The sequence below is a fragment of the Malurus melanocephalus genome, unplaced genomic scaffold (genome assembly GCF_030028575.1).
Source record: "Malurus melanocephalus ecotype Western Australia unplaced genomic scaffold, MMel_1.1 scaffold_674, whole genome shotgun sequence".
NCBI classification, from domain to species: Eukaryota; Metazoa; Chordata; class Aves; order Passeriformes; family Maluridae; genus Malurus; species Malurus melanocephalus.
This window is the reverse complement of record NW_026623906.1, coordinates 127,802-140,159: the sequence shown is the minus strand read 5'-3', so window position 1 is coordinate 140,159 and position 12,358 is coordinate 127,802. Positions and strand designations below refer to the sequence as shown.

Sequence of the window (12,358 nt, the reverse complement as noted above, 5' to 3'; positions counted from 1 at the left end):
GCTTGCTGTGCACCCTCCTCACTGCACTAAGGATCTTCATGGCCATTGCAGCCCAGGCTGCTCTTGAAYTTCACATTTCCCCCAGCCCTTCCTTGCTGGTGAGAACAACTTCCAGCATAGCACCTCTCCTAGTTGGTTCTTGTATCACATAGAGAAGGATGTTGTCGTAAGTGCATTCCAATMCTCCTGGGTTGCCTGTGCCCTGTTGTGTTGTCCTCCCACCAGATATTGAGATGGTTACATTTATTTACTTGTGCTCATCCTAAAATTCATTCTGTCACAGGCTTGTGCTTTGTGCTAGRCTTTTGCATTTGGAATAAGATGCTCCACAGAGAAACTATTCTAGCCCAATGCATAGGGTTTCTAATCACTGTAATAACATAAATTATAAATTCTGTCATAAATCTCTATCTGGCTGAAAGCCTGTTTTTTAAAGAATGTGCTTTTCTGTGTGTAACATATATTACCAGGTCTGGAGTCTCTTTTTGCCCAGTGAAACCTACTTGAAAGGATTATTTCTAGCATAAAGTTTTACCCATGCTTTCTTACTTATCTTTACTCTGACACACACAAAAAAAAAAAGAGATTCCTTAGATATTACCTTATTAAAAGATCTAGAGATGTCTTCACCAACATTATCTGAAATGAAAAGGTGATAAAATGTTCTTCAGGGTTTTTTGTGTGTGTCTTCTTTATTTTGGTTTGTCACAATTTTTCTGAGTTTTTTCTTCACCATTAAATATTGAATACTATTTTAATGTTCCCATGATATTAGTATAGGTTTATTGAAACACATCTAACCTACATCTGTATCAAAATTTGGTGAAAAAAATTGCTAGCTGGGAAAATYAGAAGCTTTGTGAGCACAAAATTTATGCTGTCATCTGACTGTCATGGAAGAACTAAGTGTTTTATCACTAGTTCTGTCAGCTGTCTCTKTAGCCTTTTTAGAGAACTGCTGGTTTGGCTTGGGTTTTTTGATCCCTTTTATCTCATAATGGTACTTTGTCATGCTTATGAGCAAAGATTGAGACTCATCCTGAGATCTTGATTGCCAGACTTGACCCTGGATTGAGATTGCAAGAGCACGACTTGTCTAATGAGACGGAAATACTATCTTTACATATGGTCACTGCTAGTGACTGCTTGAAACTTGCTTTTAATGTGTCTTGGGCATTTMAAGGTTATTTCTCATTTATTCCATGAATGGTGCAGGGAGAGAGTGGATATCCTCCACTGTGTATCTGTTTTGAAATGGATTGATTATTTTCCTTTGTTTCTGTTCAGGATTCTAATACAGTTTTTCTACTCTCTTGAGAGTAGAGAATAGGAGTAGCATGAGAGAAATACTGATGAGAAGATGATTGTGGTTTGTGGTCAGGCAGAATTTTGTAGTAGAGATCTGTTAGCTTTTTGGCCATGAAAGATGCTTAAGAAGTGCTTGAAACAGTTGGTCAGATCATCTAATGTGCCRTGCACTGGGTTTGGGATTGAAACAGCTGTTTAACCAGCTTGCAACTAGTTTTGCCTCAGGATCYCATTCAGTTTTCAAGTAGAAGTGTACAATGAGAAATTTTCATTGTAGACCCTGGAAACTTATCTCTGGGGTYTCTTTGCTCTGTCTTTCATCTGAAAAATGTTTCTTATGTAAAAGCTGCCTTTTGGCTTACACCTGTTAGTTAAATGTTACGTGTTTTGAGGCTGCCCTGATCATGTGCTAGCTCTTAATCTCTAATTCAGAACTTTATTCCCAGCCCAGTTCTGTGGCCAGATACTTCACTTCATCAGTTTCCTATGCCTGTAACAGATGCACATTTAGTTATTTCATGGAACTGCTGATATTTAGTGAGATTGCAAAAAACCATGGTCATTACCATGAAATAATTTGTGCTGAGAAATAATTTGTCACTGAGACAACTGAGCTTTCTCACGTAGAGGAAATTTGAGAGGAGGCTTAAAGTGAGAYAGTGAAGTAGGCTTTTTAGGAGTGCTGAGATGTGAATTGGCAAAAAAAACCCCAAAAAACAAATATTTCATACTCTCAGCTCTCTCTTACTTCTTCAAAATGTCAGAAGGGGAAGGTGGGAAAGGAGAGAGAGTAGTCCAGGGAGATGATGAGATGCACTCCACTCTTACTCTTATGGAACAATATCTCTTTTGAAAAACCCCTTTTGGTCAGAAACAACTGAGATAAGTCTCAAGTGCTAAGGGGTGATGGTAGTGTAGGCTGTGTGAGTTCAACTTCAGAGGTACCATTGCTGCTGTCACCTCCTGAGAACTTAGGAAACAGACATCAGAATATCTCCTGCTATTCCAGTGTGTCACTAGAAGTAGGGAGAGACAGTGATGGATCAGGAAAGCCATGGGCAACATCCTCTACCTGTGTCACTTGGTTATGACAGAGAACCTGGGAGCAGTGTGTGTAATTATGCAAAAGGGAATGAAAACACAGGGGTTTAGTGCTGGCTTCTKCAGCTTCTTGTTCTCCCTGAGAAAGACAGGAATGGAGTTTGACAGGGACCCTCCTATTTACCTGTTCCCTATCACAAGCTCTTTGTTTTAGCTTTCTCATGAATTTGGCCAGCAGTGACTGAATGAGAAAGTGGATGAATGAGTAGGGCAAAGAGATTGAATGTCTAAACTGAAGGAATGGATGATGAGTTTGCACTTATGAAAAGGCAGCTAGCATTGTTTTACGGACTGCGGTGCAGGATRTGTTCTAGGTACTTTTAGCTCTAAGAGGTCAGAGATTCTTTTCTCCCATGTTTCTTGCAATCAGTAGAAATGAGTTACTGCCCGGAAGATATGTTTCAGTTCCCAGGCCTTAAGGGGTTGTGGAAGTGATGACATTGTGTGGTGGCAACTGTATGAGCAGAGATGTAACATAGTGGGACTTCTGTAAGTCATAGACCCAAAGTAACATGGTTAATGGAGTTGAAGTAGGTAAAGATTGATGCAGTATTTTGTATTTGTGGTAAAAAACAGGCCAAAAKCTTTATGCTTTGTCAGTACTTCCCTCGCACATTGAAGGAATGAAGTATTGACTCTTGACCACAGGACCTCACTGCTGCAAGCAGCTGAGAAGGTTCCTGCTTGCGGCACTTCTATTCAGAAATGCTTTTAACCCTGTATAACTATTTAAGYCTTTCTGACTAAATAATAAATCATTCTGTCTCTGTAATGTTAAGAATAGGCTATTTGAGTGTATGAAACAGATTTCTTCCTATATGGGAGTTATTCCAAATATTCRTTGGAACTACTGCTTATATTTTTGCATGGTTTTTGAATCTGTCATCTTTTTTTTCCACATCTCTGTTTGCTTTTAAATAATATTGATATCATAGATTCTTATTTATAGCAATGATCATACCAACTTTTTATCATGATGATTTCCCATTTATTCCTKTTTCTGTGATCTTTGGGAAGCATTTTAGGTAATTTGGGGATTGTTGGTTTTTTGGTTTTTTTTTATTGCTTCATTGCCAGCATTTTGTTCATTGTGCTAGAGAGTCGGTTATTTCTTCAAAGAACCATCTGTTTCAGAGCTCATAGGTCATTGCCCTGATGKTTTTTTGATTAACAGTACTCTGGAAGAAAAGCCTAGCACAACAAAAACACAACTGAAAACCATCTTTTTTAATCACTGTGTTTTCATTACAGAACGCACACTACAAATGGAGATTGGCACAATATGTTTATTAGGAAGAAAAGGCTTTAGATAGGAAAAGCAAAATAAAAAGCAGTGGTATCATCAGTCAGGTCTTCTGTAGARAAAGAGAAGCTGAAATTTTCCTTACATTGGTACTTCCTCGCAGCCTTCCATAGACTCAGCCACATACTGTCAGACTACAGCTGATTACATTTTTTAACATTCCATCTTTTATAACTTCTTTTCCAAAATCTGATTAAAAAGAGCTTTTCTTYCAGCTTAGTGATTTTAGTGGAAAACTTGACTTTCCTCTGAGTCAGTAATACTTTTTTGAACAATTTCTTTTCTTTTTTGCACCCTCAAGCAGGAATACAWTGTCCACGTTTTGACCTCGCACCAAACAGGTGTGGAATGGGAACCTGTTACAGCTGGATATTAACCTGCATCATTTTCGTGATTTGAGAGACACTAAATGCTGTTTAAAATAACTGCAAAAAGCTCAGTTAAAAAAAAAAAACCCAGAATATTGTTCACTGTCTTTTGTCTGGCTGATTGACTTAATGCTGTATAAAACACTAAGGAAAAAGACAGGGCACGACATTGCCTGGAGGTGTACAAGAAATGTTCTCACATAGCGTGACTGCATTCAGATGTTACTTTTTGACTTACTTGTCTTCATTTTATCACTTTTTATCWGTGTGCTCTAGTTCAGTTGGTTTGCCTTGCTTGACCTTGTTTTGTTCGTGGATATTGATAGTACTTCTTTTTCTAGTATCAGGACAAGGTACTTTCTTTTGTCTTTCCTTTATATAGCTATTTTAATTAAATCTACTTCAACAGTGCATAATAGGAAACTTCAGTAACAACATCTTTTCTGTAACTGGTTCCTTACACACATCAAAACTTTTTCCAATTGCGTTTTACAGGGTCTGGTAGGAAAGAAGTTAACTTTCAGTATTGCAGCTTCAATGGGGCTGTGCTTTGGATTWGTGACTGGAACAGTGTTGATACCACAYCAGGATTTTGACTTGCTGAGCACTGCTTGTGCAGTGTCAAGGCTTGATTTTTATCTCAACACCTCWGCTCAGAGTAGGCTGCAAGTAGGCAAAAAGTGGTCAAGGGACACAAGGGCAGCTGACCTGGGCTGGCCAAAGGTGTGCTCAATGTGGTATAATGCCATGCTCAGTAGTAACAAAGAGTTGRRTAAGATTAGAGGGATGGAGCCYSTCTCCTATGAGGAAAGACTGAGAAAATTGAGGTTTTTCAAYCTGGAAAAGAGAAGRCTTTGGGGTGACCTAATTTTGGCCTTTCAGTACCTGAAGGGAACCCACAAGAAAGATGAAGAGACAAGACAAGTGTAGTGACAGGACAAGGGGGAATGGCTTCACACTGGAGAGTAKGTTTAATTAGACATTAGGGAAAATGGTTGCCCAGAGATGTGAATRCCCCATCTCTGGAAGTGTTCAAGGCCAGGTTGGATGGGGCTTYGAGCAACCTGGTCTAGTGGGAGGTGACCCTTCTCAAGGCAATGGGKTTGGAACTGGATGATCTCCCAAGATATTTTCCAAGCCAGGCAGATACAGGAACTGGACCCARCTGTTCCATCTGAACATCAAAACCCATTTTTCATGATGAGAGTGACTGAACACTGGCACAAGTAGCACAAAGGGATTTTTGAGTCCTCCCACATTGGAGATACTCAAGACCCACCTGAGTGTGGTCCTTGGTCAGTGGCTCTAGGTGGCTCTGTTTAAGCAGATGCCCTTAGGAGGTCACAACCATTCTGCATTTCAGTGTTGCTGGGATCCCAGGTTCCTGTGACTTCGAAAGGAGTGGAGTTGTTTCTTATCTCACRCTTGCATGTTAATCACTGGCAGTAAGAGTAGAAGGGTCAACATGTTCATGTGCAAGTAAATGTTGCTCATACTATGCTTTCTTAAGAAATACTTATATAAGCTGAGAAGAACAGGCTTATGAGATGAGTTTTTACCCTGAGGAGTAAAATCTGTTGAGCTGAAATAGTATGTGATGTTCTTTGGTTTGAAAAGAGGTTTTTAGGATTTTTCATTACACATCATAACCTATAGATTTAAAAATCTTTTTAAACTGTAAAAGCTTTTTAAATATAAAACTTCACTTCACATGCAAACAAAGCTTGAACTAGCCCCTAAGCTACATTTTTATCACTGGCTCTGATACCAAATCTCATTACTGAAGCTGACTTCAAGTACGGAGGAGAGCTATTCATGGTTTGGAATAAAATAACCAGCAAAATGATATGTTCATAGTGCTGCATTTTGGCACTATGCAAATGTGAATGCAAAATTAAAACAGGCTTGGGAAAAAACAGTATTTTTTTTTTTTTTTTTTCTTCCCTGAATGCTTTATTCTGCATGTGCTTATGGCATCATGACTTCTAAACTGGCAGTATACTGACACTGTTCTCCAGGATACAAGTTAGAGGGAATACTTAAATTGTTTGCCTTTTGCATCTCTCTTAATTGCATTTTGAACATTAGAATGTACACTAGAAGAGGAAAATGAAATATGTAGCKGTTTTCTTCTTTTATCATGTTTACAAAATGGATGTATAAATCCAGCTGTGGTTGTTACATTTTAATGTGATATGGCGACTATCACCTTTTCCTTGCTTAGAGTAAAACCTGATACCGAGACCTTGTTCACAGTAACWAACTCAATTACTTTGAGTTGGAATGGAACTGTGTTGCATTTGAAGTTGTGGTGAAATTCCCTTTGTATTGTTTTAAAACTGGCAAATTTTCTTAGCTCTAACAATAATGTCCACCCTTTTTTGCTTTCATCATTAAAACTATCCATTAGATGATTAATGTGGTTCACAGTAAAAACACAAAAAGCCAGAAGTAAAATCTTCATCTTTCACTTGTGGCTTTTTATGTAGGGAGGAGAGGAAGTATGTAAACTGTAAAATGGTCTGCTAAATAATCCTTACCAAAATTCTTATGGCTTTAGAAGTAGCAAATTTAATTAATGATGTAAACATCTCTTGGACTTTGTATGAACAATTCTATAGCAGTTTAATTACCTTCTTTTATGATAATTCATCTTATTTCCTAATCACTGTGTCATATAGGCTCAAGCTTTRTTTTCTATTTCTTGAGCATTTCAACTTGAAAATTAAAATTGTTTATGTCTTTGTTCAGTATTCCAGAAACTAAAACACCTGATCTTAAAAGTACCTAATGCCTCAGGTTTAGAGTTTAGGCAGAAGACACTGCCATCCATTAGAAAGTACATTGCAAGCATCCTTAAAACTGAACATGAAGTTAAAAATGAAAAATCATACTTTAATGTTTAAAATCCAGACTTTCTGTTGGACTTAGAGCTGAAGCTGTGCCTTTCCTGAAACAGGAAAGCCAGACTTTGTTTCAATTTAATTTCTAGCTGGATACATCTAGTTGTACAAGTGTTAAAAAATACTGTATAGTTACTATTTTGTATAACAGGCTTTAAATAGATTGATTTTAAAATTGTAGATACTCCTGGTTTTTTTGCTTATGTTCATGGTCTTAGGATATATTTTAAGCAGTGGTCTAAACATGACAAAACTAACCTTAAGTGAGTTATCCAACAGTCTTGTAAAGCAATTCTCGGACATTTCTCAATGAAAAATTAAAAATCAAAGTCTATAAGATAGCAGTCTGCAAAAATAATAAATATTATTGGGAAAAGAAGTTTCATATGGTTTAAAATTAACAAGAGTCAGTAAAAAGGTCAGTAAAAAGAAGGAAGAAAGTAATGGAATACTGATCACTTAAATAAATGATGAGTTAGAAATAAAGTTGTTTTCCATYAAATATTTCATTTAGGTTTATACTGTGGTGTTGAGCAGTGGAGCCACCTGACCTCTTGGCATTGCTGTAATGCAAATAGAAGTGTACAGGTAATGAATGAATAAACAATTGAGMAATCTTTTTCAGCTGCCAGTGGAAGCCAGGATAGAAGTGACGGAGAAGGCTATTAAGGCCGTCAAACATCTTTCTGAGAAATCAAGAAAAAAAACTACTGATAATGACATGAAAGATTCTGAAAATCCATCTGCTGCTTATGAAGAAACTCTGAATCACTTGCAACAATCTCTTGCTCATCTGGAAACACTCACTCACAGTTTTATCACTTATTTGAAAAGCAGTGAACAGGTAATGATTACTGATCAAGTACTTGCTTTGAGTGTTATTGTGAGTAGCAATGATAGACATCAATCTTCTGTCATATTTYATTAATGTTTTCTACCTTTGGTTTTGTTGACCTGGGTTTTGAAAATTCACTTCCATCAATCTTTTCTTYTTCTCAGTATATCTTAATTCCTAGCAGAAAGGAAAGACTGATACAGCTGCAAAAGYAAGGAGTACACTGATTAGTGTTCCAAAAATTTTCTGTTCACAGGATGCACTACAGAAGTATGGCTATTTRTATGATTTGTCAAGGTCAGAGAAAGACAAAATCCATGAGCAAGCAGTAGCCATGTGCATAGATGGTCAGCCCCTGGACATGATACAGCAGCTGTTACAAGTGGCTGTTGGAGATCTAGGCCTTTCTCCCCAGGATATTGTCCAATGTGCTATTAAAAAAATTGTAGGTATATTAAGGTAAGCATTCTTCCTTAATTAAGCCCAAAAATCTTCCTTTTGGGTTTTTTGAGGGTTTTTTTGGTTGGTTGTGTTGTGTTGGTGTGTTGGTTTGTTATGGTTTTTGGTTGGCTGGTTTGTTTTGTTTATTTGTATTGAGTGCTTGTGTGCTCTTAATGTCTGGATTTTGCAGAAAAAAATTAAACAGTTACAGGACAGTTCTTTGATTATGCTTCTGTTTACCAATAATATTGTTACATTTTTCTGTGTTTGGGAAGCCTGAGCAATTTGAACAAATTAAGACAGAATTCACCCTGTTCACTGGTGCKTTTTAGTTAAAACCACTGGCTTTGCAGTATTTTTCCATTATGTTTATGTGCCCTTRTGAATTTTTGTAAAATTTACAACAGCACATAATTCTTCCTTCTTAAACAGAGTTAAAAGGCATGTTTTTAAAAGGTAACTCATGCAGGCRTTTGGGCAGCACAGGCTACTCTTAATGGCTTCTCTCACAATAGTGTGTCCTACCAGAAGTGGTACAATTTCCATCTCTGGAATAACTTGCTCAGCCTTTTCTGGGAGCTTTTTTTTTTTTTGTGCTGGTTGGTTTGGTTCATTAGAAMTCTTTTATTCTTCCTCATTTTTTTATGGGGGCGGGGGGGAAGWAGGGGAGGATAATTTTATAACATCCATTATAAATTGAACAGATACTTCTCATTTAACTGTTCTTACAAAGCTCTCTTCTGCAGTATTTSTGTTCTAAAGAGATACACGCAACAAGTATGAAAGAGCATTCTGCTGTTTAGCACTTCTAAGACCAGTTTAGATAGATAAAACTGAGAATTTATCCTGTTGTTCTGCATGCAGAAAAATTACATGGACAGGATGATCTGAATGCACACATCAGGAATTGGAAAACAAATCTAGCATGGAAAATTTTGTATGGCTCTACTTTTTCTTCAGCATGTATGTGTATATTACAGCAGATTGAAGTGCCACAGATGAAAAGAAGGCAGCCTGTCRAATTGTTTGCAGTCCTCTTTAGCAGAAAATTGATTTCTCCTGTCACTCAGTTTAAGAGTGTTCACAGCATCCTCAATGATGACAGAGCTTTTGCACAGCGACATAAGTAATATTGTCTTTCTTGTCTGGGTTCGTCCATTTGAGGAAGAATAATTTGGCTTTAGATGATAACTGTCCTGCTGTTTCTGACTAGCAGTGTGATCCATCTGGTTATAAAGCTCACAGAGTCCAGTTACTTTGACTATAATGAGTCTCATTAACATGCAGATTATGAGAAACCTATCAAAATTCTCCTTTCTAGTCTGCTTCTTATCAACACTTTTCTGTGAACTGAATTACTTGTTCTTTATACAAATTGCAAGGCTGAAATGGCTGYGAGGTGATTTAAAGTTCTGGTACAGTGACCATCTCCAGTAACTCCTGTGCAGCACTTCAGTGGAAAGAAGGGAATGACTGTCTTGTAGAGAAAACTGTAGTGGCAGAGATGGGAAAATGAGTTGGAAGTTTCAATTAAAATGATTTGGTGTGTGATGTGACCTAATGTGGTCAGTAGAAATAATCCACTCCCTATTCCCCGCCTTTTTGGGGAGAAGGAGGGAAAGATAATTTCATATCATTCTGGACTATGGAAAGTTTGTCTACTATAATGATAAAGAGCATGAAGTGAAAATCTAGCATAAAATAAAATAGAAAATACTTTAGATAACATCTTCCCTATGATGAAATTCAGAAAGGGGTAATATTATAAAGCACTGAATAGAATCTAAATATAGGGAGGAATTAAAAGAAAGGTTGTTTCTTGGCATCTCTTAAGCCTGCTGGTTGTTGMTGTGAATAAAATTGGATTCATCTCTATCCTGTGCTCAGATGTTCACTTTCAAGACACAACACAAAKTAAAACATTGTGTTCAATACTTGCATTTCTACAATTATAGAAGTAGTCTTGCCAGTGTACTCGAAAAAGCAGACTTCTGTTCAATAGATGCGACATTTCAAGGGAAAACCTTCTGAGTGTATTTACTGAAGCTTTCAGATGTTACACRGTGTGGTTACTTTATGCAGTAGTTTTGAAAGAGATTGTATTGGAAAATTCCTACTTTGACAGTTAACCTTCAGAGTAGCAGTTGTAAGGCTGTAACAGTGAACTTGGATTTTCTGTAGCTGTAGTGACAAGGACTGTAATTAAGATTTTGCAAATACAAGTGAAAGAGGCTTGTATGGATGTGAAAAATTATGGTAGTGTCAGTGATTTGYCTGAAAATTACGCATCACTCCACCACTTTTGTGACTGAAAATATGTGTCTTTTCTTTCAGTTGCATTAACTACAACCGCCCTTCAAACACAGTAAATATTTTTTGTTGGGAGTATATGTAGTCACTGTTGCAGAACCTTCTAGAAAGTAATGTCTTTATGAAAACTTACATTCATTTTTGGCTTCATTTTTCAGCAGTGTGTGATATGACAGGCTTACAATTTTGCCATCTTCTTAGAAACAGACTTCTTGTTAAATACAATATAGTTATTTGCCTAATACCAGGATTTTGTAATTTGTAGATCTGTAAATTATAAAATTGTAATTTTAAGTGCAGTGTTGTCTTCCAGTTCTTCTAACTACTTTTGTCTCCCTTAACTCTAGTTCTGGCACACAAAATTCAAAATAAAAACTCCTACACTGATAAGTGTAAAAGCTGTCCAGCAGAACTTATTTGCATACTTTATATGGCTTACGTATTGGACACTTCCTTGTTTGCCTGTGGAAACAGCTACTATAAATAAAAATCAGTTGCTCTTCAATATAAATTATGAACTTCTGGAAAACAAAGCAAAATGTTTTAGCAACTATGGTTGTCTGATAAGTTTTACGTAAGAATTTAATTCCATGCCTAAGATGGCTCCCATGAAGGATACGAAGCATTCCATGATCCATGACTGTAGGCATGTCCATGGTTGGTCAGTAGGAAAGAGTTTGTTGAGGACATTGTRGTCTCCTTCATTTGCTGCTYCTAGAGTTCTCTTAGTTGTCCACARGGATATAGTGTTTCATGAAATTTTGAAAGTACTCACCAGGCGGTGGGCAGGAAAGGTTTGTTGAAATTTTGAGTTTCTTGTTTAATTAAACAAATTTTGTGTTTAATTCCCAGTGTTTTGTGAAGAAGGTAAACCCATGTTTGTTAGAAAGAGTAGCTAACTTAAAAGGAAAAAAAAACACAGATTTTTTATTACCTTACCTCATTTGAGCAGGGGTCATACAGAGTAATTTTTTAACTTGTATATATTGCTTTTGTGGTATTTTAGATGGAAATTATGTTTGCCATTAAGACTTTTTCATAAGCTTTGAGTGATCATAGCATCAGTATGTTATTTCCTTATTTTCCCCCTATTTAAATATGACAAAGCACAATCAGGAAGAAGAGAATAAAGCTGGAGTATTTCCAATGAATACAGCAATTAGATTAACAAATTTAGATTACGTTAATTTATTCTCCTTTCAAGYGTTCTTTGTACTTTATTCTGTTTGAGGGATGTGATTAAGTATGCATCACTTTTTCTAACGCTGAACTGAAATCAAAATAAGCCTTTATCAGTGTAATTACACCACGCTCATACCTGGGAGTTTTGAGGTGAACACTGAATCCTATTCTGTTGTTTAAAACATGCATAAAATAGCATATAATCTGTGTGGAAGACTAATCCTTCATTAATTATGTTTGTTTCTGTTAGCAGCTGCTTATTTTTAATCATTAGTTAGTWAGAAAAGAACAAGGCTACAATCTGTGGAAACTTGACAGGATTATTTGTCTCATGAGCTGTCATCTCTTTTTAGTTTCTCTAACCATTAGGCAGGAAAGGCAGTATTAAGCTTAAAAAATTGGTAGCTTTCAGTCTTTCTAGATTTTAAAAATACTTCCTTATTCTAGATGACTGTAGCTTACTGCTTTGATTAACCTTTTTTCTGTTTTCCTTCTGCTGCACACCTCCCCATGTCTGACAAACTTGAAGCTTTCTGTAAACGTTCATACATCTATTGTTCTTGAGAACTGGCTTCACAGATGTATTGTCAAAAACAGTGATTTTTTT

At 36.7% G+C, this 12,358-nt stretch overlaps 1 protein-coding gene across 1 annotated transcript in view; it reads left to right on the top strand.

Moving 5' to 3' along the window:
• The window catches only part of NBAS (NBAS subunit of NRZ tethering complex), a 158,025-nt gene that overhangs the window by 103,065 nt on the left and 42,602 nt on the right, over nt 1-12,358 (top strand). Inside the window, exons 45-46 of the mRNA XM_057384003.1 lie at nt 7,609-7,827; nt 8,075-8,277. Of these exons, the coding sequence (XP_057239986.1) occupies nt 7,609-7,827; nt 8,075-8,277 (422 nt within the window). The remainder of the gene's footprint in view (nt 1-7,608; nt 7,828-8,074; nt 8,278-12,358) is intronic.